This window comes from Vulpes vulpes, chromosome 7 (genome assembly GCF_048418805.1).
Source record: "Vulpes vulpes isolate BD-2025 chromosome 7, VulVul3, whole genome shotgun sequence".
NCBI classification, from domain to species: Eukaryota; Metazoa; Chordata; class Mammalia; order Carnivora; family Canidae; genus Vulpes; species Vulpes vulpes.
This window is the reverse complement of record NC_132786.1, coordinates 111,107,832-111,120,066: the sequence shown is the minus strand read 5'-3', so window position 1 is coordinate 111,120,066 and position 12,235 is coordinate 111,107,832. Positions and strand designations below refer to the sequence as shown.

General features: G+C 40.6%; 1 protein-coding gene across 1 annotated transcript in view; it reads right to left on the bottom strand.

Moving 5' to 3' along the window:
* BMPER (BMP binding endothelial regulator) overlaps positions 1-12,235 on the bottom strand; it is a 243,167-nt gene that overhangs the window by 97,917 nt on the left and 133,015 nt on the right. Inside the window, exons 9-11 of the mRNA XM_026019115.2 lie at positions 8,945-9,085; positions 6,747-6,851; positions 3,368-3,413 (exon numbers count right to left, since the gene is read on the bottom strand). Of these exons, the coding sequence (XP_025874900.2) occupies positions 3,368-3,413; positions 6,747-6,851; positions 8,945-9,085 (292 nt within the window). The remainder of the gene's footprint in view (positions 1-3,367; positions 3,414-6,746; positions 6,852-8,944; positions 9,086-12,235) is intronic.

Sequence of the window (12,235 nt, the reverse complement as noted above, 5' to 3'; positions counted from 1 at the left end):
TTCTTCCAAAAAAATTGAGGGGAGGAAAAGCTTTCAAATACATGTTATGAGGCTAGCATTACCCTAATGCCAAAAACAGTTAAGGACACCACAAAAAGAAAATTACAGGCCCATATCCTTACTAAACATAGAGGCAAAAATCCTCAAAAAAATACCAGCAAATCAAATCCAATCAAATAGGATTTATCCTAGGGATTCAAGGATGGTTCAATAATCACAAATCAATCATTGGGATACATCATATTAACAAAATTAAAGATAAAAATAATATCATCTCAATAGATGCATAAAAAACATTTGACAAAATTCAACATCCATTTATAATAAAACTTTCAACAAAGTGTATATAGAGGGAATATACCTTAGCATTAAGATATATATGATAATCCTATAGCTAACATCATACTCAACCATGAAAATCTGAAAGTTTTTCTTCTATGATCAGGAACCAGATACAAATGCGCCCTTTCACCACATAGTATTGGAAAAAAAGAAATTAGGCCAGAAAAAGAAATAAAGTTATCTAAATCAGAAAGGAAGAAAAAAACTGTCATTATTTGCAGATGAAATAATATATATAAAAAACCCTAAAGAATCCAATGAAAAACAATTAGAACTAATAAATGTAGTAAAGTTGCAGAGTACAAAATCAATATATAGAAATCTGTAGCATTTCTATACTAGTAACAGAATATTAGAATTTTTTAAATTTTCACTTATAATTATATCAAAAAGAATAAAATATCCAGAAATAAATGTAACCAAGAAAGTAAAAGACCTGTACACTGAACCAAAAGACACTGATGAAAGAAACTGAAGAAGACATAAATAAACAGAAAGATATTTCATGCTCATGCCTTGGAAGAACTAATGGTGTTAAAATGTCCATACTACCCAAAGCAGTCAGTAGATTCAAAACAATCCCTATCAGAATACCAATAACATTTTTCATAGAACTAGAACAAATGATACTAAAATTTACATGGAACCACAAAAGACCCCAAATAGCCAAATCAATATTGAGAAAGAAAAACAAAACTGTAGGTATCACACTCCTTGATTTCAAACCCTACAAAGCTGTCATAATCACATTTTTTGGTACAAAAACAGAATACAGATTAATGGAACAGAACTGAAAGCCCAGAAATAAAGCCACACATTTATGGACAATTAATGTATGACAAAGGAGCCAAGAACATACAATGGAGAAAAGACAATCTCTTCAATAAATGATTGTAGGAAAACTGAACAACCACATGCAAAAGAATGAAACTAGGTCACTATCTTTCACTATACACAAAAATTAACTCAAATGGATTTAAATAGAAGATGTAAAACCACAAAATTCCTACAAGAAAACATAGGCAAGGAGCCCATTGCCATTGGTCTTAGTGACATCTTTGTGACTCTGACTTCAAAGGCAAGGAAAACAGAAGCAAAAAACAATCAAGTGCAGACTACATCAAGCTAAAAATCTTCTGTACAACAAAGAAAACAGTCTTCAAAATGAAAAGACAACCTAGTGAATGAGAGTAGATATTTATATATTATACATCTCATAAAGGGTTAATATCCAAAATATATAAGGAACTTGTACAACTCAACAACAAAAAAACAAACAATCCAATTTTTAAAAAATGGGCAAAGGGTCACTCCAAATAGACATTTCTCTAAAGAAGACATCCAGATGGCCAATAGGCACATAAAAGATGATCAACATCAGTAATTATTATGGAAATGAAAATCAAAACCACAATAAGGTATCACTTAACACCTGTTAGAATGGCTATTATTAAAAAGATAAGAAATAACAAGTGTTTAAAAGGGTATGGAAAAAGGGAACCCTCATCCCCATTGGCAGGAGTGTAAATTGGTGCAACCAGTGTGGAAAATAGTATAGATATTCCTCAAAAAATTATACCATATGATTCAGCTATTCTACTTCTGGGTATCTATCTGAAAAATACAAAAATACTAATTTGTTTTTTTTTAATATTTTATTTATTTATTCATGAGAGACAGAGAGAGAAAGAGGCAGAGAAAGAGGCAGAGACATAGGCAGGGGGAGAAGCAGGCTCCATGCAGGGAGCCTGACATGGGACTTGATCCTGGGTCTCCAGGATCACGCCCTGGGCCAAAGGCAGGCACTAAACCACTGAGCCACCCAGGGATCCCCAAAAATACTAATTTGAAAAGATACATGCACTGCTATATTCATTGCAGTATTATTTAAAATAGCCAAGATATGAAAACAACCCACGTGTCTATTGATATGTGAATGGATAAAGATGTGGTATATTTCTATAATGGAATATTACTCAGCCACACAAAAGAGTGAAATCTTGCATTTGTGACAACATGGATGGACCTTGGGGGTACTATGCTAAGGGAAATGAGTAAGATGAAGTAAGATAAATGCCACATAATTTCACTCCTATGGGTCATCTAAAACAAACAAACAAAATAAAATAAAAACAAACTTAAAGATACCGAGAACAGACTAGTGGTTGCCAGAAGAGAAGGGGGTGGGGGAAGCTGTGTGTGTGAAACAGATGAAGGAGGTCAACCCTATGATGATGGACGGTAACTGGACCTGTGGTGATTACTTTGTAGTGTATACAGATGTCTAACTATAAAGCTGTATACCTGAAGCTTATTAAATAAATAATAAACAAAATATCAGCTGTCTCAAAACCTTATGAATTTGAAAAGCACGAAAATGGCAATTTGTTAGTCATATGCCAATACGTGGGGATAACACTGAACTTATTGCTATGCTCTAATCTGAGTGATTAGCAGTACAGCCTCAGCCAGCTTTCAGAATTAAGCCATGTTAGAGAGAACCTTCAAAAACTCAATTTGAAAATAACAGGATGGCCAAACCATTGCCAGTCTAAAGACCTCATTTCATTTCACTAACAGTAAGACTGGACGCGTGCGGGTGAAAAGGTAAAGTGGGTGGGGATGGGGGTGGGGAAGAGGAAGTGTAGCTGTTTGGCTTTATGACAATAGAAGGGAAATCCCTCCCCGATTATGTATATTGTTTGTTTTACTGGATATCACCCTAACTGCTATGACTGCAGATGCTATTAGTTAAAATATATATTAAGTTATCTGGTCCTTCTGAAAACCTGATCAGACCACCGAACTTCTAAATTTCTATCAGCAACAAACTATAATGGAAACATCTCAACTGTGCTTCTATAGGAGGATCATAAATTGATTTACAATGTCTGTAGGAAAGTGGGGTGATCTCAGCCCACATCAAGAGACACAAAGTGTGCAAAAACTTACACCACCATTTTTCCTGTTGAATTACAAAGTGTGAAACAAATCTTAATAGCAAATTCCAAAGGAATAAACTTACTTTCAGTGCAAATAGGGCAGCATCCTTTTCTGTTGAGAATTTTACCCTAATCAAGAGGGGAAAAAAAAAACAAATTTAATGTTAAGCAACAGGGTCTGCTGAAGAAAAAACTCTTTTTTAAACCTAATACCAGTTAAACCAATGAAAGCTGTCCAAGCTTTATTTGAACTTGATGCCCAGACAGTGATGATGATGGCAAAAATGAACTTTGATTCTAATCAAATGCTGGGGATTTGATTTGCTGGTTCTAATCCTGGGCAAAGTCATTCAGAAAACTTTCCTGTCCTTACCCTCTGAGAAATATAATATCCAAAGGGCTCATTGGTGTGATTTTTCTCACATGGGAGGAAGATGGAGACAGTCTGGATTCAACTTTTTCAGTGATATCCAAACTAGCCCTCAGGAGACCAAGCATACAGCGCATAAAACTGGGAATTGTCTATCAACCTCTTGATCCACGTAAGGCCTCCATTCTGTCTTTGCTTTTCAGAGAGGCCCAAACAATAAATCACATCCCGAGTGCAGGCCCATGGACATGGACGATATCTGTGCCTCAGAACAAATTCAGTCAGATTTCTTCTTTCAGAAAGTCGTATGCTATCCATGTTAAGACACGGCTATGTAGCCAAAGCCAATGAAGCTGTGGGTTTTGAAATGCTGAGTAACTTTCCATTACCTTTCTGGAAATACAATATAACTCCTACTTTCCATTTCTTCTAATTTTTTTAGTGCATGGCATTAGAAGGAGGAAACATATTCTCAGGGTCGATACCAGAGAATGGCATTGTCTTGTCTCTGACTCAATGAGACTCACAGAGAAAAAGAAATGTGGTCAATGGCCACTAGTGGTCAGTTGCATAAAGAATAGATTTAGGTACTCAAAAAAAAAAATCATACTGACTTAAAAAATGTTGGTTGATAATTGAAGAACCAGAACCACGTCTGATTCATTTTTGCATCAGCCAGGCCTAAATGGCACATTAAAGGCTATGACAACTTTGAATGAGATTTAAAATTCAGCTTCAGAAAAATAAAAAATAAAACTCAGCTTCAATCAGCACCCCCTGGTTTGGGGCATTTTGACATATTTTCATTGCTAGAGCTTGATTATCGACTTCTATTTGGCACAGAGGCTCCCTTTCGTTTCTTGTGACTAAAAACAGTTGAAGACAAAATCAACTGAGGTGGGCCTAGGCCAATGGTATGGTGGCCCCAGGGGAGTTCAGTAAAGTGCTCTGTCAGAAGGAGGCCAAACCACTGGAACCAAGGCCCCAACAAAGGGTGACAACATGAGCCCCTTAATCTGTTCTTTGGCAGAAACTGCCATCTCCCTTCTCCTGAAACTGAGTGGAGCTGGTAATCTCACTGAATCACATGAGGAATAAATCCAGCCCAAGCTATGAAGTCTAGGCTCCCAAGCTATGGAACTCAAGCTATGTTGTGACCTCACTGGGAAGAAGGTCTTGTAATAGCACCCAACTCAGGGGATAGTCCAGGATAAGTCCTGGGACTGTAGGGAAAGTCTTAGTACATATCAGTGATGATGAGAGGGCAGTGTTGTAACACCCTGTCCCCAATGGAACCCGCCACAGCCCTTCTCACAAAAGGCTCTCCTTTGCTTCAGGGCTGGGGTGAGGGTGGGGAAAGGGCTGAAGGAAAGGGATGGGGTTGCCAGGGAGGATGGACAGGAAATCCAACCATAAAACCCTTCTTCAACAAGGCACACACACTTCTGGAAAGAGAGATGAGAAGCAGCCAGGAAGGACAGAGCAGGGAATATAGTCTGCTTCTTAAAAAAAAAAAAAATTAAATTTCCCAAGGCAATGCAAAGGAAGGGAAACAAGCATTGAACAGGATTTCCATGGTAGAACTGAGTTATCTTCCAAAGTCCTTGCGCTGGCCCCTGAGGAAGGAAAGTGTGAACCAGAGCAACAGCTGGAAAGATGCCCAGAAACAGAAAGGTGGCCCCTGGGGCAGGAGCCAGGCCCAGACAAGCTTTGACAAGACCGGGAAGGGGGTGAGGCGGGGGGAGAGGTCTGCACTTGGAGAGATGGATGCTCCTGGCTCAGAGGAGGTCCTCCAAGAGGAGATGCTAACGAGATGCCGCTGACATAAAAAACGCTGACCTCCCCACAGCAAGAGGACAATGAAACCCATCAACCCTGCCACAAGTGGCGAGCCTCGAGTCAAGCTGAAAACCCCACCAGGGCCTGTGGAGGCTAGTTAGTTGAGCCACCAGGTTGGCACAGCATCCTGTTTTTGTCTTGTAGAATAAGGAAGCCCATTATTACCAACATGTGCTGCAGGACTTCATTAGCAGTGAGGGTTCCCCAAGGACTGGCATAAATGATGTGATCCCCTTTTTCCCAATGAATATTTATAAGCAGACCATGTTCAAGTCTACTTATTGTATCTCCTTTTTTTTTTCTTTTATAGGAGGTTTTCAGTTTTATGTCTGAGGCTTTTTAAAGCAAGACTAATTAGGGTTTTTTTTTTCCTTTTTTTCTCTCCCCTTCTTTCAGTTGTGCAATAGCAACAGCTGTTGTTTTTTTGTGCCTCATTTGGCACTCAAGTAAAAACAGCAACTTTTTGTTTATAATAATAACAGATGTGAATAAAATTAAAAGCTGTCTATAACAGAGAAAGGAGGACATGTCCTGAATATATGGATATATTTTTTTTCATTCGCTGGAAGGTATTGAATAGGTTTGACACTTTCCCAAAAATGCATAAAACCTTGAAAGGTTTCAAGTTGCCGAGGTGAATTCAATGAAGCTCATGCTTTAGAAGATAATGGTGGCTTTATTCACAGAGCTGGAACTGTGGGTTTCTGAAAAGAGATATTTCCATAGGGGCACTATTTCCATTTGGGGCTACAACGGAGGCCAGGTTAGGGTATGAAAATGTCAGGAAAGGGGTCGTGGAGGGGTGCTGATGGCCCGAGAAACCCCTCGTGGAGTTTATTACTAAACAACTACATACTACTTTGAATGGCCAGGGGAAGAAATCTCTAATTTGAGAAGAGAGAAAGAGAAGAGAACCGTGCGAAGGCTGGTTATGGCATCCAGTGGAAAGCCCAGTAAAAGGAGTAAGAGAGCAGATCTAACAGGAGTTGGAGACATCAAAACAAAGAAGTGAGGGAAAGTCAGTGAGAAACAGGAGATTTGGGACAAGTGCGAGGTTAAGAGCTATTTTCATGGGAGATGAGAATCTGGGTGGGAAGTGGGCCTTACAAAGGGAGGATGTGGATACCGGGGAACCTGGAAGTATCAGGGGATCTGGATTCTGCGTTCAGAAGATGGCATGAGACCATGCCACACGTAGGATGTTTCCCAAGACCTTCAGGTAAAGAAAAAGTCAACCTGCATTCCAGACATACCTGCGGGCAGCTGCTGATGGGAACGCACTGCTTCTTTCGACACTCTGTCTTGCCTTTCACACAAGCACAGATGGTGCAGTTAACAGAGGACCACATCTCTCCATCCTGAAGGAGAGAGCACAGGATTCCGCTATCAGCTGGAGGCTGTCGGGAGCTAGTCCCACAGGCTGGGATTTCTTTGCCAGGAAGAGCATTTCTTGCCCTGAGTGAGGGATCCATCATCAAACTAAATTACCCTGAGGTGTCTCTCTCCACCTATCCAATTGGAGGGTGTGTGTGTGTGTGTGTATGTGTGTCTGTGTGCTCCCTCTCCAGAATATAAAAAGAATTTGTGTGCATCTAACCAAATCACATTCGTATCTTGCTCCTCTTGCACTGTTTACTTAGCTTCACCCTGGAGGACAAGCATGAGCTTCATACATGATGCAGTAGGAAAGTTCTAATTTTCCTATTTGATAGAACTGAAATGTTCAAGCTGTCCCAGACACCAGCAGTTGAGGTGTACGAAAACATGTAGTTTACTCCCAGATGTGACATGGTTCTGGACCACATGGGACATGAATGTACAAAGAACAGAGGCTATGACCAGAGTCACTGGCCAGGCAAGCACCTGATCAGCAAGCCATCCAAGTATGTGGAGCCCAGGCAACTCATACTCAGATAACGTGTCTGCCTGTCTGATACTTTCCTCCCAAGACGCTGGCTAGCACCTTGGAACACATTTTCTAGCTCAGAAAGGGCTTTTTGAGGAATATTTTTTGACTCATTGAATTTATAGTATGCAAATGCCAAATATGCAGCCACAGAAGCCCTGTTCCTCTGGAGAACATGCAAGGATATGTGGCCTAGCTTGTGGAAAAGTAGATTACACACACCAGAGCTGGGTCCGAAAACAAACCAAGAATTCCTTCTTGGGTTTGTAGATATGAGCAGCAGGTTTTGTTAAAAACAGAGAAATTAGCTCAGATTTTGATGATGACTCCTCCTTCTCCTCTTGCTTCTCATTTTTGAAGCTATATGAAGGACTAGTAGAGCCTTTTATTCCTCGGGAGAGAAAGACCTAACCAAATCTACCATAAAGGGCATCTGACTAGCCCAAATTCTCTGAGTGCACACTTCTAGGACTTGGTGTTGCAAAGATGACTCTCTGTATATTATTTTAGGCCTCATCACATAGAGGAACCTTTGTACAGGAGCCTTGAAAACACTTTGCACACAACACCAGCATGAAAGGGAGTCTATAGCATCTAGGTGCTTGGAAAATGGATGACTTTATGTCAAAAGGACACATGAGTGGCTCTGAGAGCCTGTGTAACTATAACACACACATGACCCCCTTCCTCTGGGCAGGACACATCATGTCTTCACACTGATTCCATAGGAATCAAGACTCCCCCTCCAACTCTGTCAATATAAAAAGAAATCTGGCTAAATACAGCATGAGGAGCTCCCACGTCGGACTTGATTCTGAGGACCTCAGACTCTAGAATGTCCTGAGGTGGCACCTTCAGGTACAGACCAGATTGAAATCCCTTTGGGCAAAGACAACAATCTTCAACCTGTTTACATGGTCACTGCACAGCTATGCTAACAGAAAACTATGGGTAGCAGTTGACGAGGAACAGATGGTCCTTAGACAGTCCTGCTGGCTCAGTTGGGGCAAGGCTCTCTCACCTTCACTCCACAGCTGTGCTGGCATCAACATCCTCACCTGAACATCTTCCAAGTGAGAACAATCTCTCTTTGAAAACTTAGCTTCATGAAAAAGTTCTAAAAGTATTAAGCTACAGAAGCATCAGGATCTAAGAAAGGGATGCTGAGGATCTCTGACTGAATGAGTTACCCCTAGTCAGAAGGGCGCCCATAATAGCACCGCCAAGGCAACTATCTTCAGCTTACGCCCAATCATGGGCCCACCACATTCAGAAAAGGCGATAATATTTCACAGTCTTAAAATACTTTGAAAAGCAAAATAAAGCCAAAGAAAACCATTTTTCCAAACAGTTGCTTCTCTCCCCCACATGCACTTGATTTTAAATATATGTATATATAATATTGCAATATAAATAATTACATTTGCATAACACACACGACATATGTGTCTACAAAATACAGAATACTCTGGTCTGTCTTTTGTCTGGAGCTCTTCACATTTCAGTAGAGAATAGAAGTTCCCACGAGCTTGGTTTGTCACATACCCGGAAAATCTTGTTGCCAAACTTGCACACCTTGATGTCTTCTGGAGGCACTCGCAGGAGGCACTCCTCACAACAGGTCTCCTCCCCTCTGACGCAGCCACCAGGGTGGGAGCACTTCTTCTTACATACTACAGTGGAGTCCTGGGGGCCCAAAGGCAAACCAGAAATTAAAAGTGATTTCCATCTTTACCAAACATCCTACCTGGCATTCCTTTTAACAGCCCACAGCTAACTGCTTTAAAATATATTCTGAAGATATCCTACTGTAACTTGTTGCAATAAATCCTTCTTTCACTTCAAAATGTCATTTGTTGATTGAATGTCTGGACTAGAAGTTGACAAAGCTTTGAAAAGTGTGACATACCCTTGCCAACTCCCAAGTGTTTATAATTTAACATTCAAGAAACTTATGGTTCTACTCCAGCCAGTGTGTGGCAAGAAAGTCCAGCTCACTGTGGGCCAACCAGTTTCCTTCTTCCTTCCTCTTGCATATCCTTCATTAACATTGCTCTCTTGGGTCTCCCGTGGGGCTTTCTGCCACCTTTAAGGAGTTTAGCATAAAGCCATGATATCTAATCAGTAAGAAAAAATGAGGAGCTAATGTTCTTCCTCAAGATGAAATTGCTCAGTTTGTTCTATATTCACGGAAGAACTAACTGGACCTACCTGGGCTCTAGGGCTCCTCTATAAAGTAAGTCACCTTAATCAGGCCACTTAATCCCTGAGAGTGATGAGTTTATACCTGTAACTTTAAGGGGTATGATTTGCTTTCTAAAGAAGTGGCACTGCCTGAACACAATAGCCAACTAAATTGTGCCTACTGATTCATTCAACAACACACTGAAGAAAAGTATGCTTTTCTTGAAGTGTACTTTTCTCGAACATACTCCAGTTCAAGAAAAGTGCACTTCTTTAGTTCCCAGCCAACAAGTGGCAATTTCACTGGAGTAGGTTGTCAGGCAGAACGAATGTAAGAACAAAACACTGGTGAGCCTTGGTGGCAGGCAGGGTTGGAGGAAGGTGGTGTCCCACGTAGATGGGCGATCGCCTCATGGTGCAAGGAAAAGAGACCAGGCCCTCTCTTGGTTAGCATTGAGAGAGAACTCACTTAAACAGGTTGTGTAAATCAACTTACATAACTGCTGTCGCTTCTCTGTTAATCCTATGGCTTCGGGATCCCTGGGTGGCGCAACGGTTTGGCGCCTGCCTTTGGCCCAGGGCGCGATCCTGGAGACCCGGGATCGAATCCCACATCAGGCTCCCGGTGCATGGAGCCTGCTTCTCCCTCTGCCTGTGTCTCTGCCTCTCTCTCTCTCTCTCTCTCTGTGTGTGACTATCATAAATAAATAAAATTAAAAAAAAAAATCCTATGGCTTCAAGAGCTACCTCTGGTATTCATCTACTACTATGTTCCAATTGACTTATCCATCGAAGATTAATATGACAATGAGATAATCTTTTAAAAATGGCATTAGTTGTGTTTTATTTTTAAGGTTTTACCACACCAGATAACAGATAGGATTTAGCACCGGACAGGACCAGTTCATTTATTAGGTCTGTTATCTTATGCAAATCCATCTCCCTAAGCCCCAAATTCCTCATCTTCAAAATGGAGATGAGAGTAGCTGCTTTGCAATTTACATGAAAGATGTAAAGCACTTGGCACAGTTTCTGGCACATACAAATTATTATAGGTCAATTCATAAATTGGGGGGAAAAATCCTTTGCCAAACTGCATGTCTTGATTTCTAGTTTGAAAACAGGACGCTCGCTAGCTTTCAAGTAATATATACTTCATGGTAGTAGATTTCCTGACTTTTATTACACACACATACACACACACACACACACACAGCACCCATTAGAACATATGGCTGGCAGTAGCTTAAGTCATGAGAATACGGAGGTGGGTGGATGTGCTTCTGTCTATAAGGAGTTCACAGAGCAAAAGGAGAGAGTGAACTATGTGAACAAATAAATTGCAATGTAACATGGTAAACAGAATTATTAAAGTATAGAGGTAACAGAAAAGAGGGGTAATTACCTGCCTAAGTGAGTCAGGAGAGCCTCCCTAGAGGAGGTAACATCTGACATAGGCTGTTCTGTATGAAGAGGAGTTTGCTAATTAAATTGAAAGAACAACCTCCAGGTAGAGGAATCATCAAATCTGAAGGTGCAAAGACCTGAAACCATACTGCGCTCAGAGTCCTATTTCCTGCACTTGCTGTGCCACTGGATGGGGATGGATGCTGGAGAAGGAAGAGGGAAGCTCTGAGCAGATAGAAAATAATACTGATTTTCTAAAATGACTGGGGCCTGATTCTTCAAGCATCCAATTTCCCAAAGATGACTGTGAATGCACACTCTGACAAAAGACAACCTCTTGAAGGAACAATATTAATTACACTTTTTTGAGCACTGGGACGTACTGCCCAATCATCTCTCAAAGAAACAATGAGACCCAAAACACTGCAAGCATAATGGATTCTCAGTCTGGTTTTCCTGTAATTCAGAGAATTGGGGATGTGATGTGTTCCATCAAAGGTTCAGTATCCTCAAGAGGAAGCTATAACCTGTGAAATTCCTGGAGAGGAAGAAAAGTCCTGAGGATAGAGGCCAAGGCAAACAGAAGAAGTGGCTATATGTTTAGCATAGGATAATACAAACCACAAAGGAGAGGAAGGAGCCTCAGGAAAGTATTCTCAGGCTTAGGAAACACTCAGTGTTCAGTGCCAGGGAACAGACAGTTCAGCCCCTACTCAGCCATCTCCCTGAAGTAGTCCATGCTACTTAACAAAGCATGCCTCAAGTAATCAGGAACTTCTGAACCCTAATCCTAGCTACTGAGTCATCACTGACATGGAGCAAAACCCCTCTCTTTCCCTCTCTAGCTATTAAAAACAAAACTACAACCATCACCACCAAAATGTACTATTCTAAATTCATGTCACACAGATGTTTGGGGTCTCTCACTAATGAAGGATCCTAAAATCTCCCATTAAGATGATTCTCTTCTTGGTTTTAAAAATAAATCACTGCATAAGCACAGTCAATGAATGTGTGATGTGTAGCCCTTTAAGATTCTGGAGCGTGGAACTCTTTTTTTACCCGTCATTAGACTTCTGTTTGCCTTTTGAGAAAATAAAGCAATACCTCAAGTAAGAAAGGGTACAATGAACAATATATAAATACTCTCTTCCCAAACCATCAGGTTTATCCTTGTGATGAACTGTAAATCCATGCCTTTCTTTCCTCTGGAAGGTGATTAAAGTCATTTTTATTGAGAGGTGT